This window comes from Vulpes vulpes, chromosome 8 (genome assembly GCF_048418805.1).
Source record: "Vulpes vulpes isolate BD-2025 chromosome 8, VulVul3, whole genome shotgun sequence".
Classification (NCBI taxonomy): domain Eukaryota; kingdom Metazoa; phylum Chordata; class Mammalia; order Carnivora; family Canidae; genus Vulpes; species Vulpes vulpes.
In genome coordinates, this window is record NC_132787.1 from 74,881,592 (window position 1) to 74,898,358 (window position 16,767).

The 16,767-nt window shown below is 51.8% G+C and overlaps 1 protein-coding gene across 1 annotated transcript; it reads right to left on the minus strand.

The window, feature by feature from the left end:
• Nucleotides 1-279: 279 nt before the first annotated feature.
• NT5DC4 (5'-nucleotidase domain containing 4) lies at nt 280-16,525 on the minus strand. Its single transcript, XM_025994708.1, is given in 12 exon segments — nt 280-336; nt 2,960-3,020; nt 3,361-3,432; nt 4,144-4,211; nt 4,214-4,320; nt 4,444-4,495; nt 5,400-5,621; nt 5,847-5,929; nt 6,031-6,122; nt 6,473-6,590; nt 13,098-13,292; nt 16,477-16,525. Coding segments are annotated over 12 exon segments (1,176 nt in total).
• Nucleotides 16,526-16,767: the final 242 nt, after the last annotated feature.

Sequence of the window (16,767 nt, forward strand, 5' to 3'; positions counted from 1 at the left end):
TATAACAGGAGAAATAAAAAGAAAAGCAATTTATGATAAAATAATATCTATTTCTACATAAGTATTCAGGAATGATTACACTGAAGACAACAAAGATCCCACAAATCTCCAAAATGCCTCCTCAGTTTAATACCATTCCACTGGGAACCCCTAACCTAGCCCATGGTAGTCCCAGGTAGCTGAGCTCCCACACACACAGCCAAGGGGCTCCTCCCAGCTCCACTGTGGAAATCAGCAACCTGCCACCTCCTAGCAACTCGTTCTCTGGCTGTAGAAGAGTTAGGCGAGGGGATCCAGGTTAGCTCGTTCTTGCTCCACAGCTGACCCATGGGGCATCTGTAAAGACAAATGCAGGTGGAGATGGAGCAGCTCCCTCAGTGGCAAGGCTTTCTGGAAGCCCTCAGTTATGCATAGACAACCACCCATTCCACTCTGCCCACAGCTGCCAGCTTCCTGTCCAATGATGCTGCGCAAGAGGAAGCTCAGGAGGGTCAGGTGGAGAAGGCAGGGTCTGGCAGACGGACATCACTTTCTCAAAAATCCCAGGCCAGCATGGCTAAGTAAAGGTCGGATTTCTTTACATGCTTCACTCTGGTACTCAGGTTGCTTTTTCTTCACCTGTCTGGTCACTACTTTCATAATGATGTCCAATAACACCGATAACTAGGCTTCGGATCCCCAGGAATGCTCCAGCCCTGCTCATCTAAAAACCTGGAGATGAGATGAGGCTTCACCCAGAGGGCTCACTCCCCTCTGCCAGCGTGCAGCAGTGCAGTGCAGGGGACAGAGCATGTCCTCAGTTCTTCAAAAGCACGGGTTTAAATCCTGGCTCTGCAGTCTCCCAGCAGCGTGACACAGCAAGTTACTTAGGATCTCTGCACTTCCATTTCACCAATGGTACAATGAGGATTTTAAAAAACTACTGGTGGGTTATACTGAACATTAAGCAAAATTACTTAAAAAAAAAAAAAAAGGCAAAGGCCCCCAAGCCCAATGCATGAAACCCAGGAGACACTCAGAAAATGGTTTTCCCCTCTTGAACATCTGGAAGGCAGCTGACAGTGGCAAGCAAAGCAGGAAACCAGGAGCCCCGGAGAATACTTGCCAGTCCAGATCTTTGACACAAGACCACATGTCCTACGATGAAAATACTGACATTTCGTTGGGAGAACTGGCACGAGTGCTCAGGGAAGTGCTGCACTGGTGGGTCTCTCGGCTCCCGCTAACCCAGTGGCATCATCGCCACCCCCACTCCCTGCTCTTGACTCAGGAGTGTGTGCAGGTGTTCCAGAGGAAAACCAGCAGAGGTGTTTACTGTATCATCTGCTGCTCCGTCCATTTCTTCTGAAGTCACTGTTAATTGAGGGTCCAGGGACTGCAGCCTTCCACCTAGCAGCTGGCACCCTTTCTACTAAGGAAATACCGAGGTAATGTGGTCTCAGTTTAAAGCAGGTGTGAAGGCTGGGCAGGAAGAAAACCTCCCCAGCAGAGCCATCCTGTCTCCATAACTGTAACTCCTCCCCTGCATTTTTTATGTCACCACAGTTCCCTGCCAGGCTTTGACCCACTTGTGTCTGGAGGTGGGAGATTGGGTCTATAGTGACCTTGAAAGCTCTTGGCGGGGCTGGGGACCAGCTGGGGCAGAGGATCGCGGATGCCAAGGATGGTCTAGGACCCACCAGCTCTGGGCCTGCCTGAAACAGCAGCTGAGCGGCTAGCGCAGAAGTTGAGGCAGGTGGCAGCCTGGAGGTCTGCACAGCGCGGCAGCTGCTTGGAGAAGAGCGTCTGGCGGAAGCTGCAGCGGAACAGGCTGCCCTTCGTGCTGTAGCACAGGGCCCGCTCCTCCGTGACGCGCTGGGAGAGGAGCGATCCCGTCCCACCTGGACCTGCATCACCCAGAGCCAACCCTACACTGCCGGGGCTGGACCCCCTCTGCCCTCCCTGGGTCTGTCGCCCCAGGACATTGGAGCCTCTTTCCCCGTAGGGAAGGAGCTAAGTTCTCTAAACCCAGAGGCGGCGCATGGTGCTTTGGGAGGTGGGCAGCTCTCCACTTTGCGCCGGGCCCCCCTCCCTGCTTTCCTCATGGTTACCTGCCTGGACCTGGAGAATGACCACCCAGACTAAACGCTCAGCTTAAGGTAGTTTCTGATGCCCCGACAGAGGGCTCTGCAGAGGCCCGCGCACTGGACCCCATGCCTGCCCCCTTGCAGGCCCCCACCTCATCACTAGGCCTTGCTTTTAGCATCTAGAGAACTGGCCTGGACATTTCCTCCCAGACTGATCAAAAGCATGCTATCACCCCTCTCTGAGCCTCCGTTTCCTCATCTGTAAAATAAAGATAACTGCCCCTGCCGAGCCCACTTCTCAGGGCTATGGAAGGATCCAGTAGCGTGCAAGGGGCCCTATACCCCGCCAAAGGCTCCGCAGAGATCTTTCATTATTGGGCCCAGCGGGCTCTGTGTAAGCCAAATGGCCTCAATCCCGTCCACCCGGCCTGTGGGACTCCCCCAGCTTCGGTGGCTGCTCAGGAGCGCCACAGGGCGTCTCCCCTCCTCCTTTTCCCAGGACCCATCAGCTCCCTGACCCTAAACCCCACCCTCCGGGGCGGCGCCTCCAGCTGCCCCCAGACGCGGATCACAGCTGGCCACAGGAGGTCACAGGAGGCCCCAAGCGGGCAGGCTGCCGCGTCTCGAGGAGGGTTCACGGAGACTGCGAGATGCGCCCCCCCCGCCCCCCCTCGCCCCCCCTCGCCCCGCCTCCTTCCCCGCAACCCCGGGCTCAGCCCTTCCGCGGCGGACCTCTGCTGTCATTTGGAACGTGGGCCGGCAGAGGGCGCCGGCAGACAAGGACAGGTGGCGCTCGGCGGAGGCTGCGGGACCTGGGACCCGGCGGATGGGGGCACACACCCCACTGCCCCAGCCCCGCCGGGGTCTCCTCCTCACTCAGCACTCACTCTTACCTGCGTCTCCCTCTTGATGGAGCTGATGACTTGCAACCTATAGCTGCTCCCATCCGTGTGCCTAGTGCAAAAATGGCCACATGACCCAGGAGAAGAGGAACCTGGCCTCCAAGCTCCAGACACAACCTCCCTAGACCACAGGGGGGTCAGAGGGCATCCACGGGCACCCAGTGAGGCCCCTGAGCTGGGTGCGCATACACATGGGTGAGAAGATAGGCAACCTGAGTCCATGATGAGTGGGTAAGGAGGAAGGGCCTAGAGGTCACACACAGTGTGGCCCAAGGGGGCCACAGGGATCCCAAAAATCCAGTTTACTAGGGAAGCCCAGCCTGGAACAGAACTAGATTTCCTGACTACCCTGACCAGGACCCTCCATCCCCCCTCTGCAGGTGGGGATCGACCCTACCCTGGGCCCATCAGGGCTCTCGAGGTACAGCTTTACCAGGTGCATGTCCAACCTCTTCAACTCCTCCCTCCACTCTGAGAAGTTGACCGGGGACAGCAGGGGGGTGGGGGGAGTGACAGTCCTGCCTACCTTTGTCTGCTCCAGGCCCAGGTCCACCATGTGGTGAGGGTAGAGAGGTCGCCAGGGGTCTACACACCTCTCCCCCCACCACCACCCCAAGCTGTGTGCATAACATCGTTCACCCCCTCCTTACATCAAGTGAAGCTCCACCCAGAGCAAAGCAGAGACAGCAAAGGTCCTGTGGGACAGGTAAGGAAGCCGGTCAGGGAATCAGGTGACCCACCCGAAATCACATGCCAATGACTCAAACCCATCTCTTAGAACAAACCAGAATTGTTAAGGCTCATAGTCACTCCCGCCCCTGAGGATACTTAAGGCATTCCCAGGTCGGGGAGTGTACCTTCCACTCTCTAAGAGTCCTCAGATGAGTGGGGAGGGCAGAGTCAGGTGAGGAAGGAAGCCTCAGACTACCTAAACACCACAGTACTCAGGAGTGAGGAGACAGAAGTTGAGTCGGCTTTGCCCTTTCTAGCTGTGTGACTTTGGGCAAGCGGCTTAACCTCTCTGGATCTGTTTCCTCGTTTACAAAGTAGACCACAGAGTGGACCATATTATTATAGTCACTACCAACCCCCAAAAGGAAAGAGAGCAAGATGATGAAGGGGCAGGCCTCTGCACTAGTGGCCAGCGCCCCCCTACCTGGCCCTGACCCCTCCACAGCTCACCCTTCCCTTGGAGCCAGACGCCCAGCTCCCGGGACAGCTCAGGAACCCCCATGCAGGTCCACAGCCCTGCTGCTTCTTAGACTTGAGGCTGTCCTTAAAGATGTGGTCCCCGATGTACAGAATATCCTTCCCATGCACCCCGAGCAGCTCACACACCTCGTCCGAGGAGCCTGCCCTGCCAAGGGGACACAGGCTTGCTTATGGCCCCTCTCCCGGTGGACAGGTTGGGGACACGGGCTCCCAGTCAAGGTACGGTGCCTGCGGAGGCAGGGGGGCCAGGAGGGAGCTGGTGCGTCCAGAGTCAACCGCACGGTGCTGGTGGGGCCCCGGGCAGGGGCCCAAGTCCTGCTGGGGCAGGGGGCACCCAGGTCAGAGAGAGGCGGTGGCAGCAAGCGGCAGGGAGCGGCAGGGATAACCACGGGGTGCGGGAGGAACGACGTGACAGCGAGCCCCGAAGGGGAACCCTGGTTCCCGGGCTCCAGGGACAGACAGAGCAGCAGGGAGGCAGCTGCCAAGGGCAGGTCAAGCCTGAGGGGCAGCCTCCCTCCCCACAACGAGCCATAGGGCCCTCAGCCCCCCACTAGGGCCACTACCCTGTTGCTCTGTCTGGGCCCCATTCCCTCGGCAGAGAGGCGCGCTCAGTGTGTCTACCACAGTCTGGTCCCAGGAGGACGTCCAGGGCCCGGCTGAGGCCCGACCGTGACACAGCCCACGGCTCCTGCGGTCACTGCCCCCGCCCTCCCTTGCTTGGCAGGGGCACCGGCCCAGGTTCAGCCGCGCTCTGCGCCGGGGGAAGCTTGCCAGCCCCGAGGTCATAGCCCATCCACGTGCCCTGCAGCACCCCTGGATCTGGCTCCCAGCCTCCCTGACCATGACCTCGCCGGCATGAGGAAGTGCTCAAAAGGAGTTCGTGGGAGCAGGTGTAGGATACTGTGCGGGCTCTCCTGTCAGCCTCCAGAGCCCCTCGCAGCGCTCATGCCCGGTCAGCGACCCAGGGACACAGGATAGGAGTGCCATTGGTGACTTAGAGCCCCGCTCACCCGTTAGCCTGCCAGTGACTCCTGGTCACACACGGTGCCACAGGGTGTGTCACACACTCCCCTCTCTTGGGTCTGCCACAGCCTGATCTCACCCCCTTGCATCTCCTCCAACGTCTGACTGCCTTTTCGTGGCCTCCCCCCCACCCCCCAAAAGGTCCTCCCTTAGCCTGGCTGAGGTCACTGGCCTCCCACCCCCTGCTCTCTCTGACCACTTCCAGGGAGGCCCATGTGTGGGAGACGCCCCCTCCCACACTTGGTTCTTCCTCAAGGGGAGAGCCAGACAGGAGAGAGGCATCACTCTGGTCCTGGAAGGAAGAGGCTTCGGAAGGAGTGAAGAGGTTCCCATGCCGATAGCTAGTGTCACAGCTGGGGCAGGCCGAGAGGACAGGGGAGGCTGATGAGGCGGCTGAGGTGACCACCAAACCTGGACCCTATACCAGAGTCAGCCCTCGAACCACACTGGGTTTATGTCCCAGCTATGCTGGAAGGAGTGTCACCTGTGCTGAGGGTCATCCTTTGGGGGGCAGGGGGGTGGGGCCTGCAGTGAAAGTCTTCCCACTGAGCTCTTAGAGCCCCTCAGCAGGGGTCTTTGCTCCTTGACAGGGACCCCAGTTCAGAGCCTGGGCCCTGGGCAGTGGCAGTGTCCAGTCAGTCACCCAGGGCTGGACAGGGCACAGGACACCCTGGGTATAGCGGGAACAGCCAGAGAAGTCCACCATGCAGACCTACAGGTAGGTTTCTGGAGTGGAGAGGCCAGTCAGTCCCTGGCCCAGGGATCCAGGCAGCACCCCGCCCAAGCCAGAGCTGGGTGCCCCGAGGACACCCCTATCCTGCCCTCACCAGACAGGTTGAAGAGCCTGTTGAGGATGTGGAACCTCTACAGGCCGTCCCTCTGAATGAACTTGCTGGGGTAGAAGCTCCAGATCTCTGCCCTGGGGGGGAGTGGGCTGGGTGCACTCAATGGCCCCTCCCTAGTGGCCCATTCAAGCCCTGCCATTCCATCCCACCTCCACCCACCCCTGCTCTCCCTCTTTTATCCAGAGGGCAGTGTTACACCTCTGCTGTGAGCCCCAGTTTCTCCTCCCACCTCCTTCTTTCCTCCAGCATCTTTGCCCTTGTCCCTTACTCTGAAAGGCAGGTGAGGCCATGGGTGCCCACCTTCGGCGGGTTCCTATCAAGCACATCAAACACCAGCCCCCCAGGGAGAGAATGCAGAGGCCTTGGATGGGGGTGCCAGAGCTGGCAACTGGCCACTGCCTCCCTCCCCAGCAAGCTCATACACCTAGTGGGGGAGGAGGTGTCGCAGGTGTAACGCAGGATCTCACGTAGGTACCCCATGCACACTGGGCACTCCAGCAGTAACTCAAAGGCCAGTGCCTCATAGGCTAGAGATTTATAAGCTGTGGGAATCGAAGTGGCCGATGAGCAGAATCTCAGAATCAGAAAAAAGTGGTATGAAGTGAATATCAAGAGCAGAGCAATTGAGACATTGAGTGTAGAGCTGCAAAGAGTCCTGAGGGCCCTCAGTGCTGATTTTACAACAAATCACTATGACTGCCATTTACAGCTTCGACCTGGATCATCTGAAAAGACATATGGATGTAGCATGTCCTCTTTTTAAAAGGAAAACAAGGGCAGCCCTGGTGGCTCAGCGGTTTAGTGCCACCTTCAGCCCAGGGTGTGATCCTGGAGACCCAGGATCGAGTCCCACATCAGGCTCCCTTCATGGAGCCTGCTTCTCCCTCTGCCTGTGTCTCTGCCTCTGTGTGTGTGTGTGTGTGTGTGTGTGTGTGTGTGTGATATTAATAAATAAATAAAATCTTAAAAAAAATAGAATGATGAAGTAAGAATCTGGAGATTCAGGAGCTATAGTCCTTCACTGGATGGATGGATGGATGGATGGATGGATGGATGGATGGATGGATGGATGGACAGACAGATGGACAGTTGGATAGATGGATGGATGGATGGATGGATGTTTATATAAATAAGTGGGTGAGGGGGTGGATGGATGGATGGATGGATGGATGGATGGATGGACAATTAGATGAGTAGATGAATGGACAGACAGATGGACCATAAATGGCAGGCTTTATTGAGAGTGTCAGAGGAATATCAAGCTTCAGAAAGCAGGATTTCCAGAGTCCGTTTCACCCATTATCCTGTGATTTCTGCTTATGTTGAGTCAACCTTTTAAAAATCACTCTTTCCAGAGCACCTGGGTGGCTCAGTTGGTTGGGCATCCAACTCTTGATTTTGGCTCAGGTCTCAGTCTCAGGGTCATGAGATCAGGCCCCATGTCAGGCCCTGAGTCAAGCTCCACACTGGGCATGGAGTCTGCTGGAGATTCTCACTCCCTCTCCCTCTGCCTCTCCCCCCTCATGCTCTCTCTCTCTCTCTCTCTCAATAAATAAATAAAATCTTTAAAAAAATAAAAAGTACCCTTCCTATGGTACTTTGCATGGTTCCCATCTAGTCAGAAACAAAGGATCGCAGGGGGGGTCCTGGTTATAGGAAATCACTGGGGAGTTCCTAGCCCTTCCACTGGGAGTCAACACACAACACTTGCTTTTCCTATAGGCAAACATGGGGTTCCATGTTCATGAAAGCTTCCCTTTCACCTGAGGACAGGGAGGTCAGCCAATGACGTTCATACACTCTGTCACTTCAGCTCTTTCTTGGGCCACTTCTCCAAATGCACTCCCAGCCACCTCCTAGAGGGGACTGAACGATGTGAGGCTTATGCCTGGTCATGCTTGTAGCTGGCAACTACTGCCCATCACTTCTCTGTGGGGCCTGTTGTGACCTGCGCTGGCACAGCTAGGAGCCAGCTTCTCCTCGTGTTTGCCAGTGATGAACACTGAAGGAAGTGATGGGTGTAGTCCGAATTGGGCGGATTTGCCGGTAGCTGCTAGTAGAAGGCCAAGTAGTGGAAGATTAAGATTATTGTTAGTTGATATAAAAATTTGCTGGAGATCTCATGTGTTTCTCAGGTGGCCAGTCTCTGGTGGCCAGTCTCTGCTCCCATCCCAGGACATGAAGAGCTCCTTAACTACCTACAGGTCCAGCTAGAGAAGGACCTTTGGCTGTCACAGGGCCCTCTTGACCTTGACCCCTGTGCCACTGTCACACATGTGAGGCTTGCTTCATTTCAGAACCCTTCAGGAAAATATTTGTCATAGTAACAGTAAAAGAATCCTTGCATTGCGCTTACCACGAGGCAGGCCTCAGACCAACCCTATGAGACAGGCCTCGTGCTATTCCAAATTTACAAATGACTGAACAGAGGCACCGAGGAGTTTAGCATCTTGCCCAGACGTACAAAACTAATACACAGCAGAGCAAGGACTGCATCCAGAGGCCAGGCTCTGTGCTCTGGTCCCCACAAATGTGCTTAGGACAGTATACCAGTCAGCACTTCTCAAACTGTGAGGTGCATAGGAATTACCTGGGGTCTGGTTAAGTGCAGCTACTGATTTAGCAGTTTGAGGTGGGGCCTGAGAGTTTACATCTCTAACAAGTGCCCAAATCATCACTGGCATGATGCCAGCCACATTCACCACATTTGGGTGACAAGGATGTAGCTTTAGCTGCATGTGCAAATCACCTGGGGAGCTAGATCACCTGTTGATGAGTGAGCATCAGCCAAGCAAGTGCAGGTGGGGGGGCATTCGAGCCCAGGAGGACTGAGTGCTGAGTATTGAGTGACAGCCTGGCAGGTGGGCAGACCTTCTCCCTCTCTGAGATTCGCATATAACTGGTCCAGAGTGGGACCTAAGTATTGGGCATTTTTTACTCCTTAGGTGAGTATAATATACTTAGGTGAGTATAATGTACTATAATGTTCAGGACTTCACTTTAAAAAGACATTTAACAAATCAAGCCAACACCAGATACAGTGGGTGCACATGGAGGCTGAAGCTGCCCTATCCTTGGGCCTTGGGAATCTCATCCCTCATGGAAACACCTAGCATTTTTTTAAAACTATGTCTTCAGTTCATTTTCTCATTTGATTCTCACTTCACCCCTGTACTATGGATATTATTACTATTATTACCATCTTCTTCTCTTTCTAGAGGAGGAAATGGAGGCTGAGCCAAGTTGAGGGCTTGCTTCCTCTTCATTCTCTGAGGCTTTGCTTTTTCCTTCACTAACCCTCCTCTTAAAGACCTGATGCCACCACAAACAATACCACCACCCACTCTCTGGAGAAGGTTCTGGGGCAAACATCCCTGCTGATTTCCATGTAGTCTGCCCTGAGTCTCAGCCACAGCCCCATCCCAGTCGGCAGGGTGGCTGGGGAGGGGTGGTCCTTAGTCCCTCTTCCACTTGGCCCAGTAGACAGATGGAGGGCAGGGGTAAGAACAGATTTCCCTGTTGCAGGCACCTAGGTAGCTCAGATGGTTGAGCAACTGACTCTTGATTTCAACTCAGGTCATGGTCTCAGAGTCGTGGAATCAGGCCCTGAGGCTGGTTCTGCGCTCAGCAAGGAGTCTGCTTCTCTCTCTCTCTCTCTCTCTCTCTCTCTCTCTCTCTCTCTCTCTCTCTCTCTCAGATAAATACATCTTTAAAAAAAAAAAAAAAAACAAGACTAGAAATCCTTACAGTTGCACTGGGCCAGGAGCCCTGCTCAAGGTATAAAGGAGTGGAGGGCAGAAGGGGAGGGGTCAGCAGCCAAATGTTTTTGTTGAGCTTGAAACCCTCTGCAAGCCTGGCCACTATCTCCTGTTGAATCAGGCAGGACGTGGAGAGAGCATGGGACCTGGGCCTGTCCTACGGGCCACATTCCGAGAATGACCACGCCCTCCACATACACCGTTTGTTGTCAGCAGTCACTATCCCCTCCCCAGGGAAACCAGGCTTCAGGCAGATCCAGTCCCAAGAATTCCCATTTCATTTGAATCCTCCAGTTCTGAGAATCCATCCTTTACAAAACCACCTAGGAAAGAAAAAAAGCTAAATGTAAGATGATTCATGAAAAAGAATAGACCACCTCAATGTCCAACGAAAGAGCACATCTGTATCTTTAAACAGTTGAACAAACTTTACTAATTGTGGTTAAGAAGCTGAACTCAAAAACTGCTAAAGACAGAATGTCATGCAAGAAAAAAAGCAGAACACAAAATTGCTTTTGCACTGGCGTGCCAACCATTTACAAAATGCAGACACAAAAGGACTGGAGACAATAACTCAAAATAAACAACAGCTTAATGTGCGTATGAGTCACCCAGGGGTGGTCAAAATGTAAGGTTATATTTAATTTCCTGTCTTTAGTATCTCAATAGTCTGATACATGGCTTGAAAATGAAAAAAAAAAAAAAAAGAGCTACATGAAGTGACATAGAAACTCGAGAAATACTTATGCCAAATGAAAATAGCAGAATACAAAATGCTATATAATTGATATTTTTGTTTTAAATAAGACTTTTTATTTCCCCTGAAGAATGGGCCCCCTGATCATACCAATATCTAGCACCCATGTCCTGAGCACAGGATGCTGCCCATGAGGTCCAGAGGCAGCCAGCCAGAGCAACCAGGGAACTCCTCTGTTAGGGGTGAGGGCAGTCCCAGAAGAAAGGATTCCAGCCAGATTTTACAAAGAACAGGAGCTCCCTGGACAGACCACGTGAAGAACTCCCAGCAGGACAACTACAAGTATGAAAGTAAGAAGGGGTGCAACGAGCCCACACTCTTTCTAGGAGACCCAAAGAGGTAAGGTAGGGAAGCAAAACCAGATCAGGAAAAGTCCTATGTTCTACTAAAGAACTTGACCTCACAGAGCTTAGGGGGCTCAGTTGATTAAGCATCTGCTTTCCACTCAGATCATGGTCTCAGGGTCCTGGGATTGGGCAGCCTGGGTGGCTCAGCGGTTTAGCGCTGCCTTCAGCCCAGGGCGTGATCCTGGAGACCCGGGATCGAGTCCCACCTCAGGCTGCCTGCACGGAGCCTGCTTCTCCCTCTGCCTGTGTCTGCCTCTCTCTGTGTGTGTCTTTCATGAATGAATAATAAAATCTTAAAAAAAAAAAAAATCAGGGTCCTCGGATCAAGTCCCGCACTGGGTTCCCTGTTCGGGGGACGGGGAGAGCCTGCTACTCCCTCTCCCCTCTGCCTGTGCTCTCTCACTATTTCTGTCTCGCTGTCTCTTAAATAAATTTTTAAAAATCAAAAGAAAGAAAAGAACGAACAAACTTGACCTTGACCCTAAAGGAGCTACCTCTGGGGGCGCCTCGGTGGCTCAGATGGTTAAGCATCTGCCTTAGGTTCAGGTCATGATCTCTGCATCCTGGGAGCCCTGTGGTCCTAGGATCAGCCCCAAGGCTTTGGCATGTGGCTCTCTCCTCAATGAAGAGTCTGCTTCTCTCTCTGCCTCTGCCTCTCCCCCTGCTTAACTCTCTCTGTCACTCTCTCAATCACTCAAATGAATAAATTTTTTTTAAAACTTTTTAAAGCTGCCTCTGGCGTCAGTGCCAAGGACTGGCCAGCTAGGAAAAGGGACAGCTACTGAGAGGTCACTGCAGTAGCCCTGGTAGTGGTGTGGTGTGCCTGAATTAAAGGGAACAGAGAGAGGAGGGGTAAGCAGAGAGTCACTGGGGTAATCAGGACCTGGGGAATGATGAACTGGAGGTGATTCTAAGGAAGGAAAAAGCTAAGACACTGAAGAGCCACAGGTATAGGGGCCACCAACTCAGAGATGACAGCAGGAAATAAAAGGGTTTGTTGGCAGGGCATGAGGTGGGGAGACGGCTCCGGGTCTGCAAAACCTTACCTGAAGTCCAAGGGGCCAGATATGTTTCAATATTTTCTGAGTTTAAGAATGTAATACATGATTTACTGTATATATGCACAATCACACCCTTGATGGGTCTGGGACAAGAGCCCATAACCAAACACATTAACATTCCTGCAGCCAACGTATGAATATTCACTCACACGAAGTGGGTATATAACTTCAATAAACAAGTTCATGTCAGGGCCTGTTCAAGGCTTGCCACCAAATGAGTTTGGAAAATCCTTTCAGTTTGGGGATCTAGGGATTGAGGAGGAAGGAAGTTGCATTGGTATCTATGGTAGCTAATGACTCAAGAGGGCCCTTCAGTAGAGATGAGAGCTGAGGACAGAGCCCCAGGAACAACCACGTGGGGATAGACACAGGAGAGGAGACAGCAAAGGAGGCTGAGAGGGAGCAGCCAGATTTGCAGGAGAGAAGTAGAAAAGGCTGTCCCCGAAACCTTGTGGGGAAAGAGCCATAAGCAGGGACAGAGCCACAGAAAGGCCAAGTCAGAGAACCCCCAAATGTCACCTACAAATGACAAAGGTAGGTCAGAGGAGACCTGGACCAATGGGGCGTCAGAGTCAAGATGACGACAGCTGAGTGGGGCAGAGGGTAGGGAAGCAGGAGTAGCATGGGAGAGGCTCCCCTTGCAGGGGTGTTGACCACAAAAGAAATGAGACTGGGCACAGTAACCAGACTGATAAACCAAAAAATGTGGTGCAGCTGCCAGTTTGGGGTGTCAATAAGCAACAAAGAGGGCGAGAAAAGAAAGCAGCTTATGGAGATAATGTGTGTCCACCAAAGAATGGATAAATAAATGGAGATACGTCCATCCAATGGAATTAGCAGTGAAGAATAAACTACACTATCCACAACACCATGGGCAGATCGTACAGACATGCATAAGAATTCATGTACTTTATTGTATGTACCTTATTCCTCAATAAAAAAAATTCAGGATGATGGAGTTTAAGGTTTCAGATATGGAGCAGTCTGGGAAAAGACAAGGCCAAGTGCTGCCTTGCCGGGTGGAGCTGAAGCAGGTCCAAGGGAGCCTGGGGTCTGGGAGGCAAGGGAGGTCTGTGCTCCACTGACAGAGAAATCACTCAGCATTGAGGCAGATGATTGTAAGGACAGCTCCGAAAGCTCTTCTTGGAGGCGGACAGCGCTGCCCTGGGCAACTCCGGCTCCGCTCCGCTGAGGCTGCCAGTCCCGCTGTCCACTCCCAGTCCCCCAGTGCACCGCAGCTCCCCCTGGGCCCGCCCTGCCCAGGACTGTGGACCCAGCGCCCACCACCACTCACTCACATCCTCCCACCACGCCCGCAAACCTGGATAAAGAGGTTAGGGAATCCATAGAGGGGAGTGGCCCTTGCCAGCGCCTTTACAATCAGGCTGGTCGCAGACTCCTTTTTCCCTTGGATGGGGTTCCCAAACCAGGAGAGGGGCTCTCTTGCAAATGAGATTTCTGAGAATACTCCCTCCCACATGGGCCCACCTGCCAGCCACTCCAGGGCCCCCAGGGTATGACACGGTTTACGGAGGAGGCCCCAGGGAGCAAGACAGAAGAGGTGCCTGGCGTAGCAGCTATTGTCATCCCAGATTACTATCAACCCAAAATGTTCAGAATGTTGACTTCATGAGTCTTACTTTTCTCTTCCATAAAATTGGGAGGTCTGTTACTTTTTTTTTCTTTTAGGATTTTATTTATTTATTCATGAGAGACACACACAGAGAGGCAGAGACACAGGCAGAGGGAGAAGCAGGCTCTCTGCTGGGAACCCATGCGGGACTGGATCCCAGGACCCCGGGATCAGAACCTGAGCCAAAGGCAGACGCTCAACCACTGAGCAACCCGGGGGTCCCTAAATTACTTTTTTGAAGGAGACATGTTAGAGGGACGGGAGGGTGGCTGCTCTGGAAGGGCAGGGTGACAGTTCACAGATTTCTCAAATCCAGACTAAGCAGCCACAGCAGCGGCCCAGGAGGCTCAGCGCTCCAGCCTGAGATCCGTCTCAGGGGTTCTGGGCGGCGCAAGCTGAGCTCGGTGCAAGGATTCTAGGGCAGCAAGAGACTGACCTAATTAAACACCTGGCCTTATTCTTAGACAAGGAGCCCCAGTTAGGGCCCCTGGACAGCCACCACGCAAAGGCACAGCCCTAGAGGCGACTGGAATAATTCTTATTTTAAATAGCAGTTACTTCTGATTATAAAAGTAGTACATACTCATCATAGAACATCTGGAAAATACGGAAAGCACAGAAAAGAGAACGCAAGCCAGAGATAACCACTAGTTTTGCTTCTTTCCTCACAGTCTTTGTCTATTCATACTTACATGTTTGACACTTGGCAGAAGTGCTTATTCACATGATGTAAGTGAAAAAATATACAAAGTTATAGAGAGCATGATCCTGTATTTGTTATATAAATTAGGATTGTCATATGTCTATAGTTCTGTATCCCATTTATCCACTCAGTATTAAAATGCAATCATCTCCCCCGTATTAAACATCCAGCTACTTGATTCTTATGGCTGCATAGTATCCATCATATAGAATAAAATATAAACTATGACCTTGTGATGGGGCATTTAGGTTGTTTCCAATTTGTCAAATAACTCTGTTATGAACCTCCCTGCATATCCCCGGTTATTTTCTTGACCTAGATTTCTAGAAGTAAAAATTATTTTAGGACTCTCATTATACGTTGCCAAATGGCTTTTCAAACATTCCAAGCAACTGGTCCTGCCACTAGCAAAGTATGGGATTTCGTAGTGCCCATGGCATACCTTGATTCCTATAATTACCAGGGCTTCTTTATCAGTTGGTGGTAAATCCAGATCCAACTCAGAGGCCACTGTGGGCAGGTAAAGCAGTTCCCCCCACCCAAAAAAAAAAAAAAAAGCAGTTCCCCAGACCCATCTAGGACTCTGTGACTGATCACAGCCCTTGCAATTTGCTCGGCATAAGCCAGTTTTCACAAGGTGAGGCTGCGGTAACAAAAGATCCAGAGCTTTAGGAGCTCATGACAAGCAAGGTTTATTTCTCACCCATATTACTCATAAGATGTGGATCAGCTGTGGCTTTTGACCAAATGTCCCCTGGTTCTGGGACCCAGGCTGACAGAATAATCTCTGTCTCCATTCTCATGTCCAAGGACAAAGACACAGCAGGAGCCCATGCTGGCTCTGAAAGCTCTGACTCGAACATGGCAGGTGTCACCTCGGCTCACTTCCATCAGCCCAGGGAGGTAATGTGGCCAAGCCTGATGCCAGTGAGGGGACATGTCCACTCCTCCCACGGGGATGCACTCACTGAAGGTCATATTCAGGGGTACAGAAGCTCTATGGAGTGGACAGGAAATACCTGGAAATGAAATTATAATTGACCACAGCCACGAGCCCTCAGAAACAATGCTTGGTATTTGTCATCACCTCCAGTACTGAATCTGACATCGGAATGTCCAGCAGCCAGAATGCCTCCTCATACAGAAACCCCGATGCCCTAGAAGGCTTCCCACTGGCCAATGAAGAGGGTCACTTAGGTTTGCCCTTTATACGAATACAAGAAAAAATACATATGTTTGTGTGAGTGGTTATGTGTATATATTTATAGGTAGCTCCGTTAAAAATAGTAAAGATATATTGTTAAATTTTTAAAAGACAAAAGAAGGGGTGCCCAGCTGGCTCAGTCAGAAGAGCATATAGCTCTTGATCTCAGGGTCGTGAGCTAGACCCCCACGTGGGGTGTAGAGATTACTTAAATAAATAAATGTCTAAAGAAAAGCCTTATGTATAACAGGCTACCATTTATTTTTAAAAGAGAATGCATATACATAATGTATGTAATTTATGCTTATATATGCATAAAATATCTCCAAAAAATCAATAAGAAGCTGGTAACAGTGGTTATTTTAGGAAAGCAAACGTGGGGACTGATGGTGGAGGGGAGAGGCTTGCTTTGCATGCTATATTCGGTTTTCTACAGTTTGGATTGTTTTCTTTTTTCTTTTCTTTTCTTTTTTTTTTTTTTGGATTGTTTTCCTTGTGTTTATATCACCTTTCATTGTCCTTTCCCAACCCTTTCTCACACACTCACTGTTGCTCCTCTTCCTCCATCGCTCCCACATTAGGGTGCCCTGACTCCCATTCCTAGAGCCTCAGAAAGCAGAATTTCCAGAAAACACCCAAAACCCTAAGAAAAACAAATAGCAAGAGTCATAAAAAAAAAAAATCATGCTCCAACAGGCCAGGCCACCTCACATCATGCTCGTGACTGACCGCCAGAGAAACCCCTTCCAGTAAGGTAAGATCAAAAGATAGAGCTGAACTTCTCTTGCATGAGTCAGGAGTCTTGCTCCCGAGAGGAAGGTAGACAGACGGCGAGAAAAGGAGACAGAGAGAAAGCCGCAACATTTGCTGCGGAAACCAGTGGCGCCCCCGAAGACAGGGCACTTTAAAGGTGGGGCTGCCTGCTATGCCATCGGCTGCCAAGACCCCTCCTCTGTCCTCCTCACATCCCCGCATGTGCTCCAGATCTTCAGCACCACCTCCCATGCCCCACATGCTTGGTGTGAGCAGGTCCCTTTGTAGAAATATAAAGGGCTGACATTTACCATCTGGATGAGTAGAACAGAGACAGCACCCATGGGGGCGGGAGCTGAAGTCAGAGATAACATGAGAACATAATCTTCAGGGTGTTGGTGAGGACACTGGGGAGTGCTTTGGATTTCTAGAGGGCATGAGATATGGAGTTCAGATCAAGCCTATGTCTAGATAAGCCTGGAGCCCACAGCCATCACTGGGTT